Source organism: Gymnodraco acuticeps, unplaced genomic scaffold (genome assembly GCF_902827175.1).
Source record: "Gymnodraco acuticeps unplaced genomic scaffold, fGymAcu1.1, whole genome shotgun sequence".
Taxonomy (NCBI): Eukaryota; Metazoa; Chordata; class Actinopteri; order Perciformes; family Bathydraconidae; genus Gymnodraco; species Gymnodraco acuticeps.
In genome coordinates, this window is record NW_022990044.1 from 47,373 (window position 1) to 73,844 (window position 26,472).

The window sequence follows — 26,472 nt, forward strand, 5'->3', positions numbered from 1 at the left end:
TGTACCAAATAGGATGGTGCAGGTAAGGTAATTTTAGCTGGAAAATTGTGTTTCCTGTGTTTTTAAAATTCATAATTCTGGTGCTGTATTCCTAACCTTTATTGTCACATTAATGTGCTATATTGTCTTTGCCATTCTTTGTAGGAGTGGATTCTACAGAGGCATGGTGGGGCCATTACCAGATCCCTGCCTGTTCAGAGTTACGGAGGCATACTCAGCATTCAGCATTGAAGACAGGCCGCTTGTGACCACAATGAACATGAGACCTGACAAGCCCCTTGTGGAAAGTGCCTTCGGGATTGTGCAGGAGGGCAGTGTTCTGTCCTATCAGATGCCTGCTTTGACGTCTCGGTACACCACACTTCACACTGACACACCACCAACACCCCACTTGCCCATAGAGGGGTATGTGATCTTGCCATGTGATTTACCGCTGGTGTGCTCAGAAGAGGAGCAACTACATATGAACAGCTTATCTGTTGATTTGGAAATGTCTCACAAAATTGAGGAGGCTACCCGTGAGCAAAGCTCTAGCTCAGAGTGGCATCTGCTCCGCAAACCCAGGGTTACTGCCTCTAGGTTAAGAGAGATTTGTCACGTCAGAGGTGAGAGCTCTGCTAACTCTTGCAGAGCGAATACTCAAAGGTACAAGGCAGACTGCAGAAATGAGGAGAGGTGCCGAGATGGAGCCCACAGTAGCAGCTGAATACAGTAGACTGGCAAACGTGAACTACTCCCCTTGTGGCCTTGTCATTCACCCCTCTACGCCCTGGCTTGGTGCCTCCCCTGATGGAGTTGTTTTTGACCCAACAGAATATCCCCAATTTGGCCTTGTTGAATTCAAATGTGCCAATGTCCCAAATTATGTCGACTGCAAATATGTGCAGATGGAATGTGGCTCCCCTAAACTCAAGAAAAGCCATGCCTATTACTGGCAAGTACAGGGTCAACTTCTTGTATCTGGGATGCAGTGGTGTGATTTTGTAGTGTGGGCACAAGAGGACTACCTGGTGCAAAGAATATACACAGATCCAGAAGTGCAAACAGAGAAAAAGTAGACTTTTTTTTTTTTTTTACACATACATGCCGAAGTACCTGTCATTAAAAAAGTAGTGGGCACTGTAGCCATTGTTAACTCTGTAAGTAGTTAGCTGCTAGACCCTGGCTCAGCCGTAATTGTTTTTAGGAGGCAATCCCTCAATCATGTGTTCTGAATGACAACAAAATGTGATTTCAATATTTTGTTTTTGATATATATTGTTTTTCATATATGTAAATACATATACAATTGTATTTAAAAAGACAATAAAGTGAAGTGATTTGTGTAATGAATAGTAAATCAGTGCATTTGTAAGAAATCATCAACGCATTGTAATTTGCTATTTACCATTTATTCAAACAAAACACTAGCGTGTGTCAGGCAACACGGGATTACGGTGTGCTCACCCAGCTTAATCACAGCTACCTGCACAGGTGTCATCATCTTGTCGTATTTCACCCATTTCTTGACCAGTGCTTTGTTCTGATAGTTTGACAGCATACATGCTACTGCAAACAGTTGGTTGATGTTGTAGGCATGGGACAGGAGGATGACACCATCAAAAAGTTTGTTCTCTTTTATCCTCCTAATGACACGCTCCACATGAACCCTCAGTCTGGCAATGGCCTGTGTCTCCCTCACCTGATAGGCTGGCATTTGCTTCTGCTTTGACAGAAAAGGTGGGCAGTACACTTTGCATTTGCAGCAATCGCTGATCAGGAAGCCCTTATCTACCATCACTGCCATGTTTTCAGTCAACAACGCAGCTATTCCAGATTGTTTGAAAATCTCCTTGTCGCTGACAGAACCACCATACAGACTGGAAACAAATGTCACTGCGCCATGTGGGGCTATGCCAACCAGGGCTTTCATGGTGCAGTGAGATTTGTATGTAGAATACATTTAACTTTGGAGGAGGAGTGAGGATGGTGTTTGACACCTCAGCTCTGTGCAATCCAGGATCACCTGTCCATCCATCCATCTTCTCCCGCTTATCCGTGGTCGGGTCGCGGGGGTAGCAGTTCCAGCAGAGAGCCCCAAACTTTCTTTTCCCTGGCGACATCAACCAGCTCTGACTGGGGGATCCCAAGGCGCTCCCAGGCCAGCGAAGAGATATAATCCCTCCACCTGGTCCTAGGTCTACCCCTTGGTCTCTTCCCAGCTGGACGTGCCTGGAACACCTCCCTAGGGAGGCGCCCAGGTGGCATCCTAACTAGGTGCCCGAACCACCTCAACTGGCTCCTTTCGACGCGAAGGAGGAGCGGCTCAACTCCGAGTCCCTCCCTGATGACCGAACTTCTCACCTTATCCCTAAGGGAGACACCAGCCACCCTGCGGAGAAAACCCATCTCGGCCGCTTGTATCCGCGATCTCGTTCTTTCGGTCATGACCCATCCTTCATGACCATAGGTGAGGGTAGGAACGAAAATGGCCCGGAAGACTGAGAGCTTTGCCTTCTGGCTCAGCTCCCTTTTCGTCACAACGGTGCGGTAAAGCGACTGCAGTACCGCTCCCGCTGCTCCGATTCTCCGGCCCATCTCACGCTCCATTGTTCCCTCACTCGAGAACAAGACCCCGAGATACTTGAACTCCTTCACTTGGGGTAAGGACTCATTCCCTACCTGGAGTGGACAGTCCATCGGTTTCCTGCTGAGAACCATGGCCTCAGATTTGGAGGTGCTGATCCTCATCCCAGCCGCTTCACACTCGGTTGCGAACCGATCCAGTGAGTGCTGAAGGTCGCAGACCGATGAAGCCATTAGAACCACATCATCTGCAAAAAGCAGTGGTGCAATCCTTAGTCCACCGAACTGCAGACCCCCTCCCCCATGACTACGCCTCGAAATCCGATCCATGTATATTACAAACAGGATTGGTGACAAAGCGCAGCCCTGGCGGAGGCCAACCCTCACCGGAAATGGGTCCGACTTACTGCCGAGGACCCGGACACAGCTCTCGCTTTGGGAGTACAGAGATTGGATGGCCCTGAGTAGAGACCCCCTCACCCCATACTCCCGCAGCACCTCCCACAGTAACTCCCTGGGAACTCGGTCATACGCCTTCTCCAAGTCTACAAAACACATGTAGACCGGATAAGCGTATTCCCAGGCCCCCTCCAGGATCCTTGCGAGAGTAAAAAGCTGATCCGTCGTTCCACGACCAGGACGGAATCCGCATTGTTCCTCCTCAATCTGAGGTTCGACAATCGGCCTGACCCTCCTTTCGAGTACCTTAGAGTAAACTTTCCCGGGGAGGCTGAGTAGTGTGATGCCTCTGTAATTGGCACACACCCTCTGATCCCCCTTTTTAAAAAGGGGGACCACCACCCCGGTCTGCCACTCCTTCGGTACTGTTTCCGACTTCCACGCAACGTTGATGAGACGTGTCAACCATGACAGTCCCTCAACACCCAGAGCCTTCAGCATTTCCGGGCGGATCTCATCCACCCCCGGGGCTTTGCCACTGTGGAGTTGTTTGACGACCTCAGTGACCTCCCCCCGGGAGATTGGTGTTGATCCCCCGTCATACTCCAGCTCTGCCTCTAACATAGAGGGCGGAGTTGTCGGGTTCAGGAGTTCCTCAAAGTGTTCCTTCCAACGCCCTAACACTCCATCAGTTGAGGTCAACAACGTCCCATCCTTACTGTACACAGCTTGGATGGTTCCCTGCTTCCCCCTCCTGAGGTGTCGGACAGTTTTCCAGAACAACTTTGGTGCCGCCCGAAAGTCCTTCTCCATGTCTTCTCCGAACTTCTCCCACACCCGCTGCTTTGCCTCGGCCACGGATGAGGCTGCTGCCCTTCGGGCCTGTCGGTACCTTGCAACTGCCTCGGGAGTCCCCCGGGATAACAAATCCCTGAAGGCCTCCTTCTTCAGTCGGACGGCTTCCCTGACCACCGGTGTCCACCAGGAGGTTCGAGGGTTACCGCCCCTTGAGGCACCTAGGACCTTGAGACCACAGCTCCCCGCCGCGGCTTCGGCAATAGAGGCTTTGAACACCGACCACTCTGGTTCAATGTCCCCAACCTCCACAGGAATGCCCGAAAAGCTCCGCCGGAGGTGTGAGTTGAAGGCCTCCTGAACTTGGGCCTCCTCCAGACGTTCCCAGTTCACCCGAACTACACGTTTGGGCTTACCAGGTCTATCCAGAGGCTTCCCCCGCCACTCGACCCAACTCACCACCAGATGGTGATCAGTTGACAACTCCGCCCCTCTCTTTACCCGAGTGTCCAAAACATACGGCCTCAGGTCCGATGATACGATAACGAAATCGATCATGGACCTTCTGCCTAGGGTGCTCTGGTACCACGTACACTTATGAGCATCCTTATGTTCGAACATGGTGTTTGTTATGGCCAATCCATGACTAGCACAGAAGTCCAGTAACAAACCACCACTCCGGTTCAGATCAGGGGGGCCGTTCCTCCCAATCACGCCCCTCCAAGTGTCTCCATCATTGCCCACATGTGCGTTGAAGTCTCCCAGCAAGATTAAAGAGTCCCCTTCAGGAGCCCCATACAGGACTCTTTCCAGGGTCTCCAAGAAGGCCGTATACTCTGAACTGCTGTTGGGTGCATAAGCACACACAACAGTCAGAGTTTTCCCCCCCATAACCCGCAGGCGTAGGGAGGCGACCCTCTCGTCCACTGGGGTAAACTCCAACAACGAAGCACCTAACCGGGGTTAGGATCACCTGTGTGTCTGGGAAATCTTTGAATGCCTCTGGGAGGTGGGCTTGAACTTCTGCAGGTGTAAGCCAGATGCACTGTGACCCCAATAAAGTTGTAAGAAAACTCGTCCATGTTGCAATGATGCGGCTCACAGTGGACTGGTGTACGTTGAAGCGGTTTGCAAGGTCCCTCTCTTTCAAACCCACCGACAGGAAGCAGAGAAAAAGGAAGAACTCGTCAATTGGCTGAAGCAGCTGTCTCTGGAAGATAAACAAAAAAAGGGTACTATATTAATGTCATGAGTGTAGCACACCATGGGAAAAACATTAAGTTGTTTTAGTTCTCTGATGTATTCAAAAAGGATTGAGTACTATAGCCTTTTAGCCTACACGAAAGCAATGAAATGTTGGAGAAACATTTTCCCTTCAGTTTGTGTTTAGATTGCGTGTTAAAAGAAACGTAGCCTACCGTTGATGGACGTGCGTGTGTAACCACTTCTTCATTCCTCTTGGCAGCTGATATCGCTCTTGTAACACGAACCATTTTATAAATGGAAGGCTCAATCAAAAACCAGAAGGCCATCAGGTGGTTATAGCTCGGGAATCTGTACACAAAAGACACATGTCAGTCATTAATTGACTCGTTAACTGTAACACATGGGCTAATGCTTTCCTCTTGTTTGCTATAATACATTACAATTCAAATAGACTGATTAAGAAGGCACTTGGTGCAGGTATAGTAATATACAGCAGTAACATGTAACAACTACATTAAAGCAGCAGTAATAATAATCTAAAACATACAGGGAACATTTTACACAGAATGACTACTTTTACTCTTCATTCTTAAGTGTGCAACTGGGAGAAACGCAGTGGATATTGACATGTACTTTTACTTTGGTAAGGTTTTGAAGATTTCCACTTGTAGTAAAGTATTATCAGTATGTTGTTAGTATTAGTATGTTTTACTCCACCACATTTAGTTAACCTTCATAGTTTCTAGTTACTTATGAAAACATGATTTATGATTCTACATGTTCAGTTCAGGAGTATTTTCAAACCATAGTATTTGTACTTATACTTCAGTTAAGTTGAGTAGCCTACTTATTCCAACACTGCATGCAAATAGTCAGCAGTCAAACGGCAGGTAAACAGGATTCTTTATAAGCTAACCCATCTCAAAACTTGGATAGAATTTAGCCAAAACATTACCTGGTATAGAATCGGATGTTGTCGTCGGAGCCAGCAAACCGCTGTAAGCAAAACTCTCGCTGGACTCTTAACTCCTGCAGTTGCTTCTGCAGATCCTCCAATGTTTTGGAGTTGTCTTCTGTAGCTTGAGAGGACATGTCCAGTGAAGCTGGTTCAGGGGTTGAGCAGTAATCATGGTCACGGACATCGATGTGCTCTTCCTGCTCCTCCCGAGAGACTGGTTCAGTGGGCCGCTCCCTTCTCTCCCAAACACTAGCCCGCGGTGTTTGAGCAGTGAAGTGATTCCACTCAAACAGAGTTGGGACAGCACCTTTCACAAGCCTCCTACGGCCATCAAGGGTTTTTGGCTCTATTAGTTGATCCGTAGCGAAGTGACGACTGCAGACCTTGGAGTGAGAGGAGATTGTAAAGTTATCGCGTCGTATTTTAACCAGCCACTGTTTTCGCAGCTCGAGTTCGGTCGGAAAGCCATGGAAACTTAGGACGCCGTTGAATTTAGCTGACGCCGTACAAAGTGGGACACAGCAGTGCTCGGAGTAGTTATTTACTTGTCTTTGCAAATGCTCAGTTTTGAAAATCTTCCGTCGACTCATATTTAAACCACAGATTTAAACAGTAAAACATTTGTGGACGCTCAGCTACGCAGACCAGAAGCAACCCGGAAGCGTCCGAGCAGTATAACGGCTAAGGCGGAAGTACGTCTCAGATCCTAGTGCATGTAGCCTATTCTCTAAATGAAAGGAAAGGAGGTTTCAAACTTCCTTTATAACCTCCTTTAGCTTAGGAACCACTGGACCTCCCTTGACGAAAGGAGAGGAGAAAATGCTGCCCCACAATGAATTGCAGCCGCAGCATTTGCCGTCACTCAACAGTCGGCCGTTCACGGAAACAACCGATTATGACCGAGAAATTATATCATGAAAGTTACGGTGCTTATTAAGCATTTTAAAACGTATGTGGTAAGTTGCCAAAGTGCTTTGTTTTGAACGTTCATCAGTATTATAATCAAAAAGAGAAATATGAACGTTAGTTTTTTATTGAAATGATCAAATAAAGTCAACATTTCACAGTCTTTACTGAGCTGTGTGGAGTTTGTTCAACTTTTAAAAGATGTTTGAATGGTGATATACACAGTGATAGATGTTAAGGACTAACGTTTATAATAAATACATCTGTATTGATTTTAAGATATTTTCATAGTTCATGCAATCATACGTTTTGGGATCATTTGTATTAATGTGGACCGGAGGGAGAGGGTGACGACTCGAGCATAAGTTTCACTTTCCTTTTTTATTTCAATTCCAACTTTGGTCATGAAGAATATGTTTCTCTGTTGTCCCCGTTCATAAAGCATAAAACAACAGCGTCAGAGCACGGTGCAGAGTCTCTAGATGAGTTTACAGTAGTCCCTCCTTCTTATTAAACATCCATGTTGTAGTCCGCTGTATAGAAAACTGTAGTTTCCATAGTTTCCCCACAGCAGCAGACGCACACAATGACGTCCGCTGGCTCATCATAAACACGTCGGATAGTGAAAGTGCATTCGGATTCTCTAAAGTACCGCGGTCTCTTCTCCTAAATCCTTTTGAATTCTCCTATCCACTATCCCTTAACCCCATGACGTTTCATTCAGAGGTCAAGGAATAGGAGATAGGGTTAGAATTTAGGAGCTGATTTTTGGATTATCGGAACGCAACCCTGGTGTGCTCTCTCTCTCGCACATACAAAATGTCCACACACACACACACACACACACACACACACACACACACACACACACACACACACACACACACACACACACACACACACACACACACACACACACACACACACACACACACACACACACACACACACACACACACACACACACACACACACACAAATACTTTATTTGGTTCCACAAATTATATTACATAAGACAGGGAATCAAATATATCGGGGCCAAGCAGCACAGAACACTTAGGGGAACACATAGCACCTCCTTCTCCACACGGCTAAGCTGCCAATAATAGCTGAAACAGAGCAATATTTGGCAATTTGTTTGGCTTTTCTCTTTGACATTCCAGCAATTCTCAGACCAATCACGGTGCATTTATATACATGGCCAAGACTTCCGAATATAAGTATGCTGTATCTACACTTGTACCCAAAGCTGGTTATCACATCGAGCAGTGGTTGGTATTTGATATACTTGTCCTGGAAAGCCTGGTCCATGTACAGGTCAAAGGCACAGCCTACTTCTAATATTAGCACCTCCCTGTGGTTGGTGTCAACAAAAACAACATCAGGTGTATTTGGGATGTTAGCAAAGACATCATTGGTAAATCCAAACCATTCTGGTAGCACTCTAGCGTGCTTGTACATTGCTGCGCTAGATGGTAAGATGTTTCGTACCGCATCAGACACAATGTCCACAATACGGTCATGACGGGCTATGTACAGGCGTTTGTATGCATTACATCCATTTGTTATGTGTGCAATGGATTCTAGGTGTTGTTGTGAATCCTGATGGTTTAAACAGAATGGAGTGTGAATGCGAGGGTACCAGGTGGACAGATTGTACTTAGTGGGTAATACCTGCAGTCTTGCTTTGATGGTAAATGTCAGAACATCCTCACCAACAGCGGCGTTCTTAAACACTGAGTGTGAGACTGAGTGGTCAGCAAACCCCAAACAGGCTAGTTTTCCCTGTAGTCTGAGTCCACACCAGTGCTGCCTGATCTCAGACTGCTTCATGCTGAGCAGAACCCTCCTTGCAGAGTCTCTGTGCAGTTCCACAGTCTCTTCCTGAGGTGTTGTGATGTCGGCCTTCACAACCACACTGGGGTCTGTGATCAGTTCATCAGAGACAGGGACTTCAGTCTGTGTGTTGAGTCTTGTCCATTTCAGCTGGACTCCAGTCCGATTGCAGAGGTCATTGAGATCTGGCCAGTCAGACCAGACCCCGAAGCCCCTGGCCTGAGAGTCCAGTTTCCCAGAGTCTTTCCTCCTGAAGCCGAGGAAGTTGTTCTGGTCTGCGCTGGCCAAGGGGATCTTCCTTCTGTGTAGATCCAGCAGGAGAGAGGCCCTGGCCATTTCTCTTACGGTGACATCATCATTGTTAAGCATGTGGATCAGGTGGGCTAGCCTGGTGGCTATGTAGGTCCACTCGACATTGGGGACTCCCAGCCCCCCCTCTCCACATGGGAGAAAGATGATGCCCCGTGTACACACACACACACACACACACACACACACACACACACACACACACACACACACACACACACACACACACACACACACACACACACACACACACACACACACACACACACACACACACACACACACACACACACACACACACACACACACACACACACACACACACTTTAATGAAACACAGAGACCCCTCCTGGTCTCTCGCGCCCCCCCTGGCATGCCTCTGCGCCCCCCACTTTGAGAACCACTGGTCTAAATGTGGACGAATCACAAATCACAACAGACATGAATTTATTTGACGTAGCCTGCGATTTTTTTTTTAGTTACTATCTGACATCACATACAAAGTTCACCGTTTTTTTATAATTAAAACAATTAAAAAATATATGTTTTTAAATGTTATAAATAATAAAAAACGTGTTTATTGGGGGAGGGCAGGAATGTCAAATGGGAGGGCCTGGCCACGATTAAACGTGACGGTGATAGTATAAAACCATGCTCGTATCTACAACCTATAGAAATGCAAAACGGCGTCAGTTTAGACGTAATTCTATCCTCCTGCTTACCTCTCTTGCATCATTTATGAGAAAACATTTCATAACATTAGCACAACATATTAGAGGTGGTTTTAAATAACATATCCGTATTTATTTATTTCTCCAAGTTAGCCTATGTTTTTGTGTGCACTGAGGAGTCTCAAACAGGCGTTTGTTTAATCATTTTAAGATTGGCTTTAATCAATGTTTGAAAATGAATTCATCATATATGATAAATGAGAGGTAACATTTTATTTATGGTATTATTTCCACATATTTCTCTCCATTCTTCCTTCTGCCAACGGTATCGCAGTTTCTCGTCTCTCCCGTTTTTGTGCTTAGTGCGCACGCATGGGTTAGAGTTTGCGTGGAGGACCGTACGTTTTCCCGCCAAGTTAGTATTTTATAAATCACAAACATTGCGTAGAAACTGGCGTACATATCCCTTTATAAATGAGGCCCCTGGAGCCTCTTCAACTTTTAATCTCAAAAGGAACAGGGTTTTATCTACACTTTTCTTAAAAACACGAAAGAAACTGATTTGAAAAGGGCAATAATAAACATGATCTAATAATAAATATAAGAAACATAGCCATAGGACTTCAAAACAGTCGTATGCAAATATGGGATACTTTGCAAAACAAATCACAAAGAAATGACTGAATTGGACACCACCCCTCTAAAACTATGATGAAGATAAGTATATGAAGGATATGGGGATAAAAGTAAAGCCTTACACAGCGGCTGATTTTTCAAATTTTATTGGGAAAATTCTACCTAAGAAAAACAAGTTAAAGACTTTTTCTTTAATCCAGTAGGCTCTAGGCTCACCACAGAGAAACTATAGAAATGCAGTTGTTTTCAGTCAACAATAACACGGTTTCTATTATTTACTGTTAGATTTCAGTGCAAGAAAAACAAAATCAAGACACGGACACAAAGCCTCTCTTCCACAGATCGTACTTTTCTGACTGAAGAGGTTCATTTCCCCCCCCCCCCTTTCCATCCCCCTGCCGCTTAATACCTTTCTTCCATCGCTTATTCGGTCAGGTAGAAATGCATTTTGTCGTTCACGTTCTTGCGCTCGGGATTGAGGCGCTTCAGGATCTGAGCCAGCACGTTGACCGTCTGCTCGCTGCTCAAACCCGTGCGCTTGGTCTGGAACTTCTTCAGCAGGTCTTTGGTGGTCATCGGTTTACGGATCAGGTAGCGCCGCACCGCCTCCTCCGTTAGCTGCACGTCACTGTGGAGGAGACGGAGAGAAAAGAACATCGTTTTTATCCTGTTCACAAAAGTTACTGTAGAGGCAATTTCTTATGTTACCTTATATGGTAAAACCAAATGCTTCTAAAAGCATTGTCTAACACTACTGTACAATTTCTTGATATGTGCTGTTTTCTGTGCATACTCTAATGAGCGTTATTATTCTTAAGCGCTTCAAGGCCACAGAGCTAATTTGGCAGATTATGTTGAAACTACTCCTCTTCACACAAAGTTTGAACTTCCATAATCTGATAACCGTTATACTTTCTACAGCTCAAGGACACAGGTGTCTAATAGCGATACGAGACATCCGTGTGAAAGCAGATTTCTGAGGCGTTACGCCTAGCTACACAAAACTCTGTCTGCCCACCCTATCTTGTATATAAGCTTTGCTATTCTGTGACTATTGCGCACACTCCTGCAGACTATCATGTACTCTGTGAGACTTGTGCCTTCGAGGCATCTCGAATAAAGAACCAGAAAGACAACTCTTTGTTTTACCAGTTTATTGATTGATCATTCTAATTGTATATCTCCACAGTATTGACTAGGTCTAAGATTTCCGTATCAACTTGGCGTTGTCGGCAGGATCTCTGCAAGTTTGATTGGGGACACCTACGGACGCTGGTGGTCGCTCCGGGATCCTCGGATTCTCCTCTACCTCGACAGAAAATGTACGGGACGAGAGGACCAGCGCTGGGGTGAAACCGATTGACTTCACGAGATCCAACAAACTCAAAGGTCTTCAATGCTCAGTGAGATGTAAAATTTCTAATTGTTTAAAAGTAAAACGTAATTAACCTCCATGACATTTATTAGGCGGGCTGCTCAAAAGTAGGATATTTGGTATATCCGTCGTAAAACGTTTTACGATCAGTTTTTGTGTGATTTGTACTGAGGTAACACTTAAAGGTCCCATGTCATGCTTTTCCGGTTATTACCCGTCCCCTTGTGTGTTATGAAGGTTTTTATGCATGTAAACGGTGTGCAGAGTCAAAACCCTCAAAGTACACCCTGTAGCGAGTAAAACTCTAACACAGAAAATACCTCCCCAAAATGCCTCGTTGGAGATACGTCATTGTCCATTTGATTCTTCTGGGTACGCATGATGTCATCCGTACCCGGAACGAAATGGACCAATCCGTGGAGCCGTTACGTTACTTCCGCGGAGCCGTTACGTTACTTCCGCGGAGCCGTTACGTTAAGCCCTCGCTGATTGGTCCAAATTGACCAATCCACGGACTTCCTCACACACTCAGTGCAGGCAGCTCTGCTGATTTCTCCTCCCTGGCTGCAGGCTGATAACAGACAGTTGGGATTGCGGCGAAATTTTCTCTGCAGACCCATTCTCACAGCGTTTATCAACCTTTGTCTTACTCAATATCAAGCTACACTTATTGTTTTTACTTCGGCTGTGACTTTGTGTATGCTCAGGATGGGTTTGGCTGTGTATCGCTAAACAAGGAAATCACACCCCCACGGAGCTCAGCGCGATTCACAACGTCCCGACCAATCGGAGCACACTGGGCTCACAGGGAGGGGGGGTCAAGAGCTGCAACGAGCCGTTTAGTGGAGAGAGTGAATACTGCTGAATACACACTTTACAGAGATGCTGTATGCGAAACCAATGTGAGTTTGGAAAATTGCACAGTATAAATCTATTCTAGTAGACCTCAAAACAATGTAATTATGATCAGTGGAAATGGCCATGACATGGGACCTTTAAAGACTTTCTCCATGGGGACAAAGCAGAGGGGCAGGCCAACCTCCTGAGGGCCCGATTGTAGATGTCATGCGAGCAAAATATGGTGAAAACAGTCTGTCTAAATTAAATATCTGGACGGAAATGTTCAGATTTCCAAAGGCTCTTTGAGTAAATTAAAAATCAAAGACCTAAAGGATAAATTACAAGAGTGTGAAGATGGAATGAAAAAGAAGAGTACAATTAAAGTAAAAGACTTAGAAAAGCTGGACTCTCACAGAAAGTGTTTAAAATACTGGGAGGATGAAGCAGAATGCCGTGAAAGGAGGCAGTTGGCCTCGGCAATAAAGAAAATATTAAGGTTGAAGATGAATGTGAAGAAAAGAAGGAAAATAAATTATTTCCAAAACCATGTAAACCCCAGACATCTCTGTATCCTTCCATTGCAGGCCTGAATGACCCTCTCCTCGACTGTGGGTATCCTTTCCCTCCCCCGGCGTACAACCCTGGCAATCCGGCTGGCCCACCTCCCCCGCCACTACAAGCCCCAGCCATGCAGTCAGCAGACTCCCCGTCAACTCCAAGCTCGTCCACCCCCATCAGGCCCAAGTATTCCGGGACAACAGTGGGATAAACGAACCCGATGCCCTAGGGGACCAAGCAGGCGTTGGGGAGACACAATGCCTTCCTCAACGGACTCATAGCCACAGCGCAAGCCGCGCAGAATGCTGGCCGCTCACAATACCGAGGGAGAGGCAGAGGAGGTTTTCCGAGGCAGAGGACGAGAAGCAAGACCTTCAAACGACGAAAGATGTTTCAAGTGTGGCAGTGTTGAACATTGGATCCGGGACTGCCCACAGAACACTGGCAGCGGAGGCAGAGGGGGACAGCGTGGACGGGGCCATTCACAATCAGACTGACCTACACCAGAAAAGCGAGGAAGGGGCCCAATCGAGCGAGACGGAAATTCAGCCTGCAGCATCTGAACAGGGAAGTGACACACACACATCATGTAGGCTATTGAGAAATTGGAAAATTTAGAAGACATGTGGTTAAAGAGGGTACATATTTGAAATATGAGACTGAAACAGCATTTAAGAAATGTCCCACACTAACTTTAGCTATCATGGGTGGTGATGTTACATTTTTGGTTGATTCTGGGGCTACACTTTCTGTGGTAAAAATTGCAGATTTGCCTGATTGCAAATTCAGTGGTAGATGTATTCACTCAATAGGAGCTGCTGGGGTAACTGTAAAGGAGAAGTTTTCTGTACCGCTTCAGTGTAGAGATAACGGTGATGCCAGTCACCCATTTCCCACATCAGTCGAACACAGTTTTCTTCTATCATCTGTCTGCCCAATACATTTACTGGGAAGAGATCCGATTCTCCGGTTTGGCTTGGACCTCATTTCCACAAATGAGGGTCTTAAAGTCCGACGGCCATCTCCTATGATGGTTCAAAAACACTCATTTGATGATGGAGATCTGTTGAATATGTATCAATGGCTGCTGACATATCCTGATTCTCAGGAATTGCTGCGTTTGACTAATAATCAGCGTGTCTTTCCATCTGCTGTGTTCATGGAGGCTCCTCATTTGCATTGTACTGCTAACGTTGTTGATGATCCATGTCAATACTATGATGAGAGTTTTCTGTTAGAATGTGTAAATGATGAACTCGTGCTTAAAACTATGTATTGGAGTTCGCTGCGCAGCGCTGTTTCTGTTACACTCACACAACACAAGCTGTATCAAATCCTAGGGGCGGTCCCACACATTTCACTAGCCAGGGGCCCCACTGATAGATGGAGAGATTTGGGTCCAATCGTTAAAGACTGGGAATCTAGTACTGATTGGACTAGCACAGACAACCCGTTGATTGAGTATTCCTCATCACATGACGTGTTTAAATACAGCATGGACTGCCCAGTTCATGCACTGCGTTATCTGATTCTCACAGGCAATGATGACTATGTTAACCCCGTTCCTGGCTAGGGGTGCAACAACTAATCGACTTAATCGATTACCAAATTAGTTGCCAACTAATTCAGTCGTCGATTCGTTGGTGACGTCATCACGTGTGTTTTACGCGCCGTTAAGCTCCAACGTTATTGGTCTTTTTATCGGTACTGGAGACATTTAAAAAATATATGTCATGTATTGTTGCTACAAAAACATTATATCGCAGTCTTGGTGTCGCCAACTTGTTTCTAATATGTTAAAAGACAAATAAATGCGTCTATGATGTATTTTCGATCAGACGAGATCTCTCTCCCCGGTCTGTGTGCGAGGGGGTGGGGCAGTTTACACACACGCAGCTGCTACATGCAGCAACACACTGCGGAGATGGCGGAGAGAACGCGCTCCGAGGTGTGGTTAAACTTTACCCGTCTCGATGTGGACAATGCTCGTTGCCAAAAGTGCAATAACAGGGTTCCTGCAGGTTTCGCCAACTCAAATTTAAGACTTTTTAAGACCTTTTTAAGACCACTTTGAATAGAATTTAAGACCTATTTCACGGCAATAAAGTATGAAGGAAAATTGCTATGAAAGAAGAAATACGTCCCATAATTACTTACAAAGTAAATGTATTCATGTTCAACATAAGAACAATGACTGAACATAACAGTACACAGAACTGTGTTAGCGTGTTAGACAAAAAGTGTGTATGTGTGTGTGTCTCTGTGTGTGTGTGTGTTAGGGCTGTGCAATTCATCGTATTGTAATCGCAATTACGATTTTGGCCTGCCACAATTACGAAAACAACATAATTGGAAAAAAAACGATTATTTTGCTTTGCTAGGTTGTGACAGTGCACTACAACATATTTGATCTAATAAATTTTAGTCTAATTTATTTATCATATTTATATATGTTTAGTAGCTTGTGGAAGTGCGCTCCAAAATATTTGTTGATCTTGTTTATTGGTATTTATTATTGTGATATTATTTATTTAAATGTATCATTTATTTAATTTATTTTTGTATTGGTTTTTCAGTTGAATTATACGTTCAGGGTAATCAACAGTTAAAAATATACTGTTCCAATTATTATTTGTTTTAAAGTTCAACAAATTGATATTTTCAAAGTCAATGAATAATCGTGATATCAATTATTGACCAAAAAATAATCGTCATTATGATTTTTGCCATAATCGAGCAGCCCTAGTGTGTATGTGTGTGCGTGTGTGAGAGTGACAAGAGCTGTATTCAGAGCTCTGCTGCCTTGGCTACAATCTTTCATCGTTGCTGTTGTATGATAGGTGTTTAACTACGGTATTTAGCGTTTACAGCAACTCCGCTTTTAGGGTTGACGTAGACCAGGGGTGCCCAACCTTTTTTTAACCGAGAGCTACTTTTAAAGTTGCCAGTCTGCCGAGATCTACCAGTCCAAATAGAGAGGCGTAGCCATTACTGACAGCCTACTACCAAGTAAATACACACTTCTACTTGTGTAAAACTGAGTAGTGTTGCTACAAAAGTATAAATTAGGCTTACTAATAAGACAACTCATATCTGAAGCTACACAGGAATCTGCTGCCAAAGTGCAATAAAAAAGACAAACTTAATAGAATCAAACCCTTTTTTTGTTGCATTTAGTAGAGTATAAAAATAAATGCCTTTAAAATAGGATGCAAGCAACACTAGTTTCTTAACTTAACCTGAATTGATAATAGACTTTAACCTTTATCTTATACCATTTTGTACAATAATTATAATGAATAAGTTCAAACAAACAAAAACTTACAGCTGATTAATAACGGTATCTAACTTGAGTTTTTATTATATCAAAAACCTGTTGAAATGCTACTGTTATTTTTACTGTCCCCAAAAAGCGCGTCGGCAGCCTCCAGGAATGCTTCTTTCACAACTTCGCCATCTTTGAAAGACTCGGGCCTGGCGCCACGAGGGGGCAAAAGGGGGCATTGCCCCTAAGTTGTTTTATTTGCCCCCTCACTTTGAGCATCATTCAGCCATCGAAAAGTTAAATAAATGTCACAATTATTAAATAACTTTAAATAATTATTTTCCCCAACACACATTACTATATTTAGATCAGATATGTGGGCAGGCAGTCAAGCAACGTGTAAACAAGCCTCAACCCCAAGTGAGCTTGTAGTCTTAATTAATGTTAGCATGTGTGCTTAGCTGTAAACACAGTCGGATGGGGGACCAAAACGTCCCTGTTTTCCGGGCAAAGTCCTCATTTTCGGAATGTGCGTTAAAAAACATAGAGCAAGGTGAAATAAAATGTTACATGTCAGTAAAAACAGAGTAACAGTGTTGTGCCTGTTTGTAGCGTTAGTGTATTTCTTTTTCTAATACTTCTTCTACCTCTACTTCTTCTTCTTCTACCTCTACTTCTTCTTCCTCTACTTCTTCTTCTTCTACCCATGGATGTATAATAAGAAGCTTCTAATGCAATGTACCTTCCCGCAAAATATTGGACAAAAGAAAGTCGGCTAGTAGTGTCAACGAAATCCATAGTATTAGAACAAAAGTGATTTAAACGAGGTAAATTACGAATGTATGTTCTCAATCGCCAAGTGTGGGATTGAATATTAAATTAGTTTAGATTAGATTTATTGTCCCCAGGGGGAAATTCATTTCCACAGCTCTGTGAAAACAAGATGAAATCGACAAAAAATAAGACAACTACAGATAGCACCACACATGATGCTTACCTGTTATTATTTAGGGCTGCCTGTATGGATCAGGTTTTTGCCAAAGCGAGCCCTTTTACTATAATAATAATATGTTATTATATAAACCGTATTGGTACAATGAGCGACATCTAGTGACGGATTTTTAATCTGTGTCTGTCCATTTGGTGTAGTATTTGATCCAATATTACATTTGGTTTATATATTAGTCACTTTCTTATGGAATGCCAGGTTTTAGGTCTTGGTTTGAACATTCAATCCTGAAAATAAAAAATCAACCAGATTAATTTGTCTTTAACCCTGACATGACTAGAGTAGATAGTAAGTAAGTAAATCTGTATAGGACGACGAGTTAAGGGATAGAGGAGAAAAGGTTATGGTATAATTACAGAGCCTGTCCATTTATAAATTTAGGAAATCAATATTAGTCTGTTAACGTGACTAACAAAGTGCAGGCATCTAATAATGTACTATCTATTATTAAAGATCAGAGGAAAAGAACAGAATGAGAGGGGTCAATCCGGAATACAAATAAAGAAGCAAAGAGATTGTAGAGCAGTGAGAATGAAAAAAACTTGGTGTGTCAATTCATTACATTGCCAGTATTTTTCGTTGTTGTGAAAAAAAAGTCGCCCCCTAGGATTTTTGAACATCCCCCTCAGTCATTTCAGCCTGGAAAGACTTCATGTGTTTCGCAAGAACGTGACTGACACGATAAGATGCTCTGGTAGCAGCCTTGCTCTTGTTGTTGGGCCTGGTGAAAATGGACTGCTGTGCATTTAGCTGTCCTTTCAGGCCCCTCCCCTTTTGGAGCGTAGGGCAGAATCAGGAGGGAATTCCGTCTCGCAGCGTTTGTGCACTGTTTTGAAATGCCGCTCCTAAATTACCCTTCTTCGATAAAGCCACGCTCGCATTGCAGATGAGACAGATGGACTTTGAATTGGAATAGATACAAAAATAATCATCCTCCCACTCGGAGTGAAAATTATATATGTTGGGCTTTTTTGCTTCTGCCATAATTGCAGTCTTGTGTGTGTGCGGACTGTCACTCCTGTTGACACGGACAACGTCAGCGAACTACTGCCCACCAGCCACGCCCCCACACATGGGGTCACGCCGGCCAATCACAAAGCTTTGGTGCGTTCAAGTGCATTATTCTGGCACGGGAAGATTATGTTATAGGACATTAACGATAAAACAGAATATTGTTGTTCTATTTTTAGACACATCTCGCGATCGACTGGGAATCTCCCAACGATCGGGCACCCATGGGTTAGACCATGTGTCAAAAGGGGGGATGTTAGAGGCCATTAATAGGACTTAGTCCATTGAGGGTAAGAAACACTGTCTTGTAATCGTTTGACATGTGGTCCAAATGGGTTGAAGCATTTCCGGTAAATGCACAAACAGCAAATGCTGTGGCTAAAGCTTTACTAAGGGAAATTATTCCTAGATGGGGGATACCAAGCAAGATCTCTAGCGACAATGGTTCACATTTTGCTAATAAGGCCATTGCACAGATAGGAGAATACCTTGGCATGGACATCAGAAAACATTGTGCTTACCATCCACAGAGTGGTGGTGCGGTGGAAAGAGAGAACGGTACAATCAAAAACAAGCTAGCAAAATGCTGCGCAGACACAGGTTTATCCTGGACACAAGCTCTGCCCATTGTGCTGATGTACATGAGGATGCGGAAACGAACACGGAGTCAACTCAGCCCTTTTGAGATCCTTTTTGCAGCTCCTCCACAGATTGGGATCAAGGCGCCAGGATGTCCTCTCCCCTCCACAACTTTGTGTGAGGATGCTATGTTGTCATATTGTGTTAACCTGTCATCCAATTTAGCAGAGATCAGACGCCAGGTAGCGGCAGCTCTACCTACCCTGCTACTGGTCCACTCCACCGTATCCAACCAGGCGACTTCGACTTCGTGCTGGTCAAGGATACTCCGCCCTCTGTTTAGCGAGCTGACCGGACAGCGCAAAATGCGTATATGAAGTGTCATGAACACAAGAAATCTACCCTTGTGGGGGCGCGCTCATGTGATTGGCTTAGAATTGAGGAGACATCTGATTGGCTATAGATAGAAAACATTACAAGTACGAATCGGCTGACCGTCAGGGGAGTCTCAAAAAACCCACACACGAATGCACAGCGATCCGTGCACAGTAAGCGGTTTGTGTTTGCAGGTGCAGCGGTTTTAAACGGAAAACAAATATGTGAGGATCAAAAATACATATGTAAAACTTTTGTTGTATATGAAACGGAACACATTTGTGTGTGCATTGAAAAACACAAGTGTGGATCCGGAAATACAAGTGTGAATCCTTCTGTGTGCATGTGTGTATTATGAGACTGTTCTGAGCCCATAGTTTATTGATCGATCATTCTAATTGTATATCTCCACAGTATTGACTAGTTCTAAGATTTCCGTAACATTACATATTTAAAAAACTTTTTAAATCTCAGCTAAAAACTCACCTCTTTGCACTGGCTTGTAATACTAGCATTTTGATATTTGTATGTATTTTTATATATCTCTAGTTATTGTGCTTTTTAATTATTGTTAGATTATTTTACTCCTATTGTGCTATTTTATATGTGTTCCCTGTACATCACTTTGGTCAACTGAGGTTGTTTTAAATGTGCTTTATAAATAAATAAAGATTGAGATTAAATATGGCAGCAGAAGCTTAGTTTTTAAGGACATGGCTTGGGAACCGGATGGTCACTAGTTCAAGTCTCCATGCACACATTCTTTCTGTAAATATGGAATGATCTCTGAATCCAGAGTCTTCAATCTTCTTAAATGTGATCTAGACCTGAGGCTTCAATTCTAATAAATGAATAGCTTTGAGATTGGGAATGAAAGACTAGGAAGTTATTTGCATTACATACATATTACATTTGCATTGTAATCGGAGAAAAATGAAATGCCTAAAAAGGGGCAGGTAAAATAAGATGTTCTTCTCCCAGCTCCTTTCCACCATGCGCTATAAAAAGTGTACATGTTTTGTAAAGTGTACATGTTTTGTTTTAAAATAATTGCCATGTGTGGAATAAACAAAATAATAAAAAACTGGTTATAGTGAAGTACCTTGAGCTAGGAGTGGATTTCCCAGGCGGGGGTTGAGGCGTACTCTTCCCAGAGGGGACGGGGCTCTGACTGCTGGGCTCCATCTTCAGCCTCTTGGCAGCAGGTGAGTCCGTGCTGGGCCCCGGAGGCGGTCTCTTACCTGCAAGGATCAGAGATTTAGATGGAATGGAAGAACGAGAGCTTTCATAGTTATATGTCAAGTGTCTTGTTTAGTTATAATGAATGTGTGTGTATGATCCAGGACCTTGCTCCAGCTTGCTGGCAGCAGCTCGGAGTGTGTTGGAGGTGGCGGCAGAGTCTATGGACGGGGTCCCGGGGCGACTGCCGGCCTTTGAGCTTCCTGCAGAGCCGCGTCCTCCGCGCTTTGGAGGCGTGCGCTTTTTCTGAGAAAGGGAAAGAAAGTCAGAAACAGAAATACTTGATTTATCCCGGGGGGAAACTGGATTTTGTCACGATAAATAAGTATGAAACAATATATATAGTAGTGCAACAATAATGAATAAGTTATAGATTAGAATTAAAAAAACGACGGTATGAAAAAAAATACACATCATTTCATGCATATCGACCTTTTAAATGAGTAAGTACACACTCTGCTGACGTTCATAATTACCATAATGGAAAATATTGATGATTAGAGATCATCCTCTTACTTATGATCAAGTTGAAAGCGATGACACAAAACAAGGGTGATAAAAAAAAAACACACAAAAATAATCACCATGAACAGAGCTGAGGCCGTCTCTCCCTCGATGTCGCTGTCGTCTGAGGTTTCCGACTCGCCGCTGCTGTCTGTGACACAGAACCACAGAGACCATAATTTGATTCGACCTTCCTCAAGCAGAACAGATTGGGTATGCATTTTGTCCGACCCTCATCGGAGTTCTGTACCTTTTTTCTTCTTCTTTTCTGCTGGAGCTGGCGTTTTTGTCTTCGCCTCTTCTTCTTCTTCCTCCTCTTTTGTTTCCTCTTCGTTCTGTTTCTCCTCCTCACTCTCTTCCTCACTTTCAGACGCCTCATCTATTCCTGTAGAAGGAGAACAAATATGGGATGTAGAACAACCTATTTACTAATCATTCATTCAGTGTGGCAGTTAGGCCGTAAACATGGAAATACAGTCAAAGTCGGACCTTTGGGGTGGTCCTCTCCTTTGCTCATCTTCCCCTTCTCTGGCTCCTCGTCTGAACTGCAGAAGGAAAACAGAGGTTCAAACTATTCAAAGAATAAATACAACAAGCAAAAACAGTTTTTGTATAGTGTGGGGTGTCTGACCTGCTCTCATCTGACATGTAATCCACCTCTAGACCCTCGTTGTCTCCGTCATCACTGTCCTCCAAGGCCTCTTTGTCACTGCTCTTCTTCTTCTTCTTCTTCCCTTTTCCTTTCCCTGTTTCTTTCTTCTTCTTTGGTTTGCTCTCTCCATCTGTTCAATGAAAAGGGGAGGAGAAAAAAAAAGAAGAAAAATCACGTAATGACAGGGAGTAAAAATGTGGATAAGTATGTCAGAACTTGAGAATATTGATTACTTACCATCCCCGTTACTGCTGTTACTGTCGCTGCTGCTCATCTCCAGGTCTTCTTCCAGGTCGGTAATGCGCAGGTCGCCCCCTCTCCCTCCCTTCTTTTTCTTCTTCCCACCCTTCTCGTTGTCATCGTCGTCATCATCGCAGCCGTGCTCCTGCTCCCGGAAACGTCTCTGAAGCATGATGCTGAAGTGATTCACCACCTTGTTTCGTCTGTAAAACGAAGATAATGTATGATATTAAGTGTTTGTACTTATAGCTTGCTTTTCCTTTACTGCAAACAAAACATCCCTCCCTGTTCCTCCCCCCCTCTCACCTGCCCCACTCCTCCTCCGCCTCCTCAGCAGTGAGCGTTCGGTGCTTGGCCTGTGGTACAAAGTTGTACCAGCCGTTGACGGGGAAGGCCTCAAACGCCCCATCGGGACACTGTGTGAAGATGTAGTAGGACGCGTTTTCTGTAACACTACCCTTCTTTAGACCTTTGAACCTGGACACAGACAGAGGGAGAGGAGTGCTGTAATCCAAACAGGAAGGATTCCCCAACAGACCTGCATAAACACACTCATGGAGACTAGGGCTGCTCAATTAATCCTATTTTAATCGCAATTACGATTTTGGCTTGCAACGATTATGAAAACAACATAATCGAAATAAAACGATCATTTTTAAATACATTTTTTTTAAATTGGTTTTTCAGTTGAATTATACTTAAAAATCATAATCTCGATTATTTGGGTCAATAATTGCTATCACGATTATTAAAAACGATTATCCATTTACTTTGAAAACATCCATTTATTGAAAAATAAAATGTGAACAGTATGTTTTTAACAGTTGATTGAACAGACTGTTAAAAACACTGTTAAAAAAAATGTTTTTCAAAGTAAATCGATAATCGTTTTTAATAATCGTGATATCAATTATTGACCCAAATAATCGAGATTATGATTTTTGCCATAATGGAGCAGCCCTAATGGAGACCCTTTGGTAAGACTTGAAGATTGCTCTACTTCAGCACAACCCGACAAATTTAAAGGAGCTGGAGCCGTTTTGAAAAGTAGAACGGGAAAAATCTCATCGGATAGATCTGCCGAGCTTTTAGAGACATAACCAAAGAGCTTGCAGATGTAGTTGCTGCAAAAGGTGGATGTACAAAGTACTGCATTTGGGGAGTGGATACTTATGCATGTTATTTAAATAAATATGTTATTTAAATAAATATTGTGCTGCCTCAATCTTCAATTAAGGCATCATGTTGTGTACATCTAATGATACAATTAATCCAAAAATATCCTTATATAACAGGTTTTAATGCAATTAAATAGTAAAAAAACGCAAGGGGGGTTAATACTTTCGCAAGGCAGTGCATTGTGAGCTGGCTGTTTAAAATGAATAGAACACATGGAAGAACTTTTCAAAATGACAAGTGGATGGCTGAAAGATATATGTATGAAGTAGCTAATATGAAAACATATAAATGACATCACAAATATGTAACTGTTCCCTCCAGACTTATACATGTTGAAAAGTACAATGCTGAAGATACATCAGCGTCTATCTCCTCACCTCTTGCCGGCCTTGCCATTGACCTTGAGAATCCAGGGCTGGTCCTCCACTTTGAACTCACGCTTCACAATGCCATACTTTTTCCGCCGTGATTCCTCGCGCTGCTTTTTGCCAAACTCACTGCCAGCCGCGCCATCCACCGACTCTTCCTCCCCGTATATCCGCCGAGCACTCATGTCTCTTTCCATACGAGCCTGGCAAAGGAGAGGTAGGGAGAATTGTAAAACTGAATGATGGACCATGTGGCTGCTAATTAAAGGCGAATATTATTATTTATGCACTGGTCAATTTGAAGAGTTTGGGCTTCTTCCTTACATAACATTTATTTCAGACTAGTCGAAACATTCTGTAGATTTATCGTAAATGCACCTAAAGAAAACGTTATTTAAACTTAACATGGAAAGGAAAACTTGCAGTCCAAAAAGTAATAATTGCCTTAACGTAAGCACGCAGCTAGGGATGGTGACACAGGGAGAATAAAGTCTATCACATATTTCCCCACTCACCTGCAGTGTCATGTTAATGTACCTTCAGTAGCATTTAAATAGAACAAACTCTCCAATCAATATTTTTAAATGTGTATTTAGTTATTTCTGAAATGTCTCAATCTTTATTGATTTAACTCTCAAAGACATTGGGAAAATTGTAATGACAGTATTGATATGATGATATGAACACAGTGAGATAAATCCCATTATTAAAACACGTTAAATAATTTTGAGCATGGCTTTATCCAATGTTCATATTGCCGTATTCTTTATCTCTTCCTACACTCTTTGTGTGGTTTCTCTCTTTCAGTATTGACTCATGCCCCACCACACAGGGAGTGCTCAAAATGTCTGTCACATGAAAATACACTGACATGAAACCCACCTGTGTCCAGGCAGAACAATTGACCTTGTCTCCTGAATTGAAACCCATAATGCTGTACTTCTTGTTGGTGTTTCTAAGAGACAAACAGAATACAGAAATAAATGTATTGTCTGATCATAACCAATTCCATGCACGAACAACTACATAAACAGAACAACAACTCAGTCCAATAAATCCATATTGATTTATAAAAATATATAACAGCATCTGGCGGATAGGGCTTTTATTTAATTGAACGTCTGCAAAACACTAATAAGAAAGAAAAACATGTAATCATGTTAACACACACAAAGCGGTGATATGTGATACAAGGCTTGTGCGGACATTTTTCTTGGGATATTTGCATTGTACTCACTTTGGGACTCGCACTGTGTATTCTGTAGACGGGGAACTGCTGCTCCCCTGTAATACAAACAAAGCCTTTATCTTTCCATATGTGATGCCATTTAAATGACATGCAGCACCAAAGCAGACCACCTCCTCTTTTGAACATAAATGAAAAATAAAATGCTGTATTCATGATAAGTTTAAGGGCATCAAAAAATGTGGTAATGGAGGAGTGTGTTTTTCCTTCTGCTTCTGTTTTATATGGAAGTGTTAGCATATCATTTCGCACATGTTGAGTTTTAATGAGTGCTTTTGTACAATTGCTAACACGGCCAGGTTGTAAAATACATGTTTGGGAATGGGACTTTTTGGTAAAATAAAATGTAAGTAATAATATAAATATATAGGTGAACATAGGCCACTCACTTGTAGCTGCATTACGGTTAACTTGTCATAAGATTACATCACTGCACAAGCAGACTTCATTAACAGGGACAACAGAGACATTTTGTATTTTGTTGTTGAAAGTCAAAAGAGTGAACACTTACCAGTGAAGTCATGGTTGGTTGTCTCTGTGGATAAACTACCACATCAATAGTTGGCCAGTGGGTTCACTGTGATAACAGGACAAATGGGTTAAGAAAGGCTTTGTTTCCACATAGCGGTTTGATGTGACTTTAAAACACGTTACATATAAATCAAAAGTAAAGTGGCCCTAGTATTCATCTATGTGTTATTGGTAAGTGGCAATGTATCCAAAGCAGCTGTGCATGTTAATGTATGTAGCTAAAGCAGTGTCTGTTAGAAATAGTAACAACAGTAAGTAACACTTAGCAAGCTGACAAAGACTTGTTATATGTAGCTTTAATCGACTGTAGCAATAGTTCATGTGCACAGAAAACACTGGTTCCATGTCCATGAGAGTTACATACTGTTAAATTACGAATACAATTGTCAGTGAGCGTAAAATTAAGCTTGGTAACGTCTCTGAGCGGTTTATGAACCGTGGATGGTAGCATTTGAGGCTAACACCAACAGTATCACGCATAGCAACCCGTTTCATTATAGTGCTGCTAACCGTTACTAGGTTACAGCCAAATCAAATGGCGTTCGTGTAAAATGAAGGGACGCAAAAATGCAAACTTTAGAGTGCTCACATATAGAAAGAAAGTTTAACAGCTTTAAGAATATTTGCATCTGAATTACCGGTTTGCGTTGATTACTCCCCTCTGAAATCGTTCCGTTCATATAAAGAGTCGACAGGAAACATTAGACTACTCATATGGTTCCTAGCAGCCCGGAGCGGGATCGGGTGTGTAATGTTCTTCTTCAGGCTAGTTTTTACTATTCCACATAACCACACTGCTACTATGGCTCGATTCATAATATTATACATATTTCGTTTCTGAAATAATTACACCATAGTCGTTACTATCTCAGTGGTATTTAAAAGTAACAGAGTAGCATCGAGTTATGGCTCTTGCAATGCCAGTGTTCAATGCCATCCGGAGGGCAGACTCCGTATCAATCATTATTGCTGTATACAGCAAAAGGTAACTAAATCTCTGTCCACATTATAACTTATCTTGTTACGGACGTGAACTTTATGTTGTTACCTTATTTCTAGTGGCGTACAGATCTAGTTCACCAAGTTGACCACACGAGGGCAGAACACTCTTGACAACAAATACTGACAGGTTGATTATGGCAAAACGAAATAGAAGTAGTAGGAATGTTACTTTGTATATTTGCTTTGGCATTCACAGGGTCATATTTGGAGACAAACGA

The 26,472-nt window shown here is 43.0% G+C and overlaps 2 protein-coding genes across 4 annotated transcripts; both read right to left on the reverse strand.

The window, feature by feature from the left end:
• Window positions 1-1,372: 1,372 nt before the first annotated feature.
• LOC117545662 lies at window positions 1,373-6,528 on the reverse strand. Its single transcript, XM_034215520.1, has 4 exons — window positions 5,921-6,528; window positions 5,178-5,313; window positions 4,733-4,969; window positions 1,373-2,005 (listed from the first exon to the last, which is right to left on the reverse strand). Exons 1-4 carry the CDS (start codon window positions 6,511-6,513, stop codon window positions 1,943-1,945), a joined length of 1,029 nt encoding a protein of 342 aa, XP_034071411.1. The 5' UTR covers window positions 6,514-6,528; the 3' UTR covers window positions 1,373-1,942.
• Window positions 6,529-10,411: 3,883 nt separating this feature from the next.
• On the reverse strand, window positions 10,412-25,979 carry LOC117545666 (general transcription factor IIF subunit 1-like). Of its 3 annotated transcripts, none has more exons than XM_034215525.1 (14): window positions 25,891-25,979; window positions 25,233-25,298; window positions 24,713-24,759; window positions 24,358-24,430; window positions 23,485-23,678; window positions 22,235-22,405; window positions 21,926-22,131; window positions 21,668-21,818; window positions 21,526-21,581; window positions 21,287-21,421; window positions 21,117-21,187; window positions 20,640-20,778; window positions 20,396-20,534; window positions 10,412-10,909 (listed from the first exon to the last, which is right to left on the reverse strand). In XM_034215525.1, exons 2-14 carry the CDS (start codon window positions 25,242-25,244, stop codon window positions 10,705-10,707), a joined length of 1,599 nt encoding a protein of 532 aa, XP_034071416.1. In that variant the 5' UTR covers window positions 25,245-25,298; window positions 25,891-25,979; the 3' UTR covers window positions 10,412-10,704. The 3 variants fall into 3 exon arrangements, with proteins under 3 accessions (XP_034071416.1, XP_034071417.1, XP_034071418.1); XM_034215526.1 differs by having other exon boundaries at window positions 25,880-25,911; XM_034215527.1 differs by lacking the exon at window positions 25,891-25,979 and adding an exon at window positions 25,828-25,849.
• Between the last annotated feature and the right edge of the window lie 493 nt (window positions 25,980-26,472).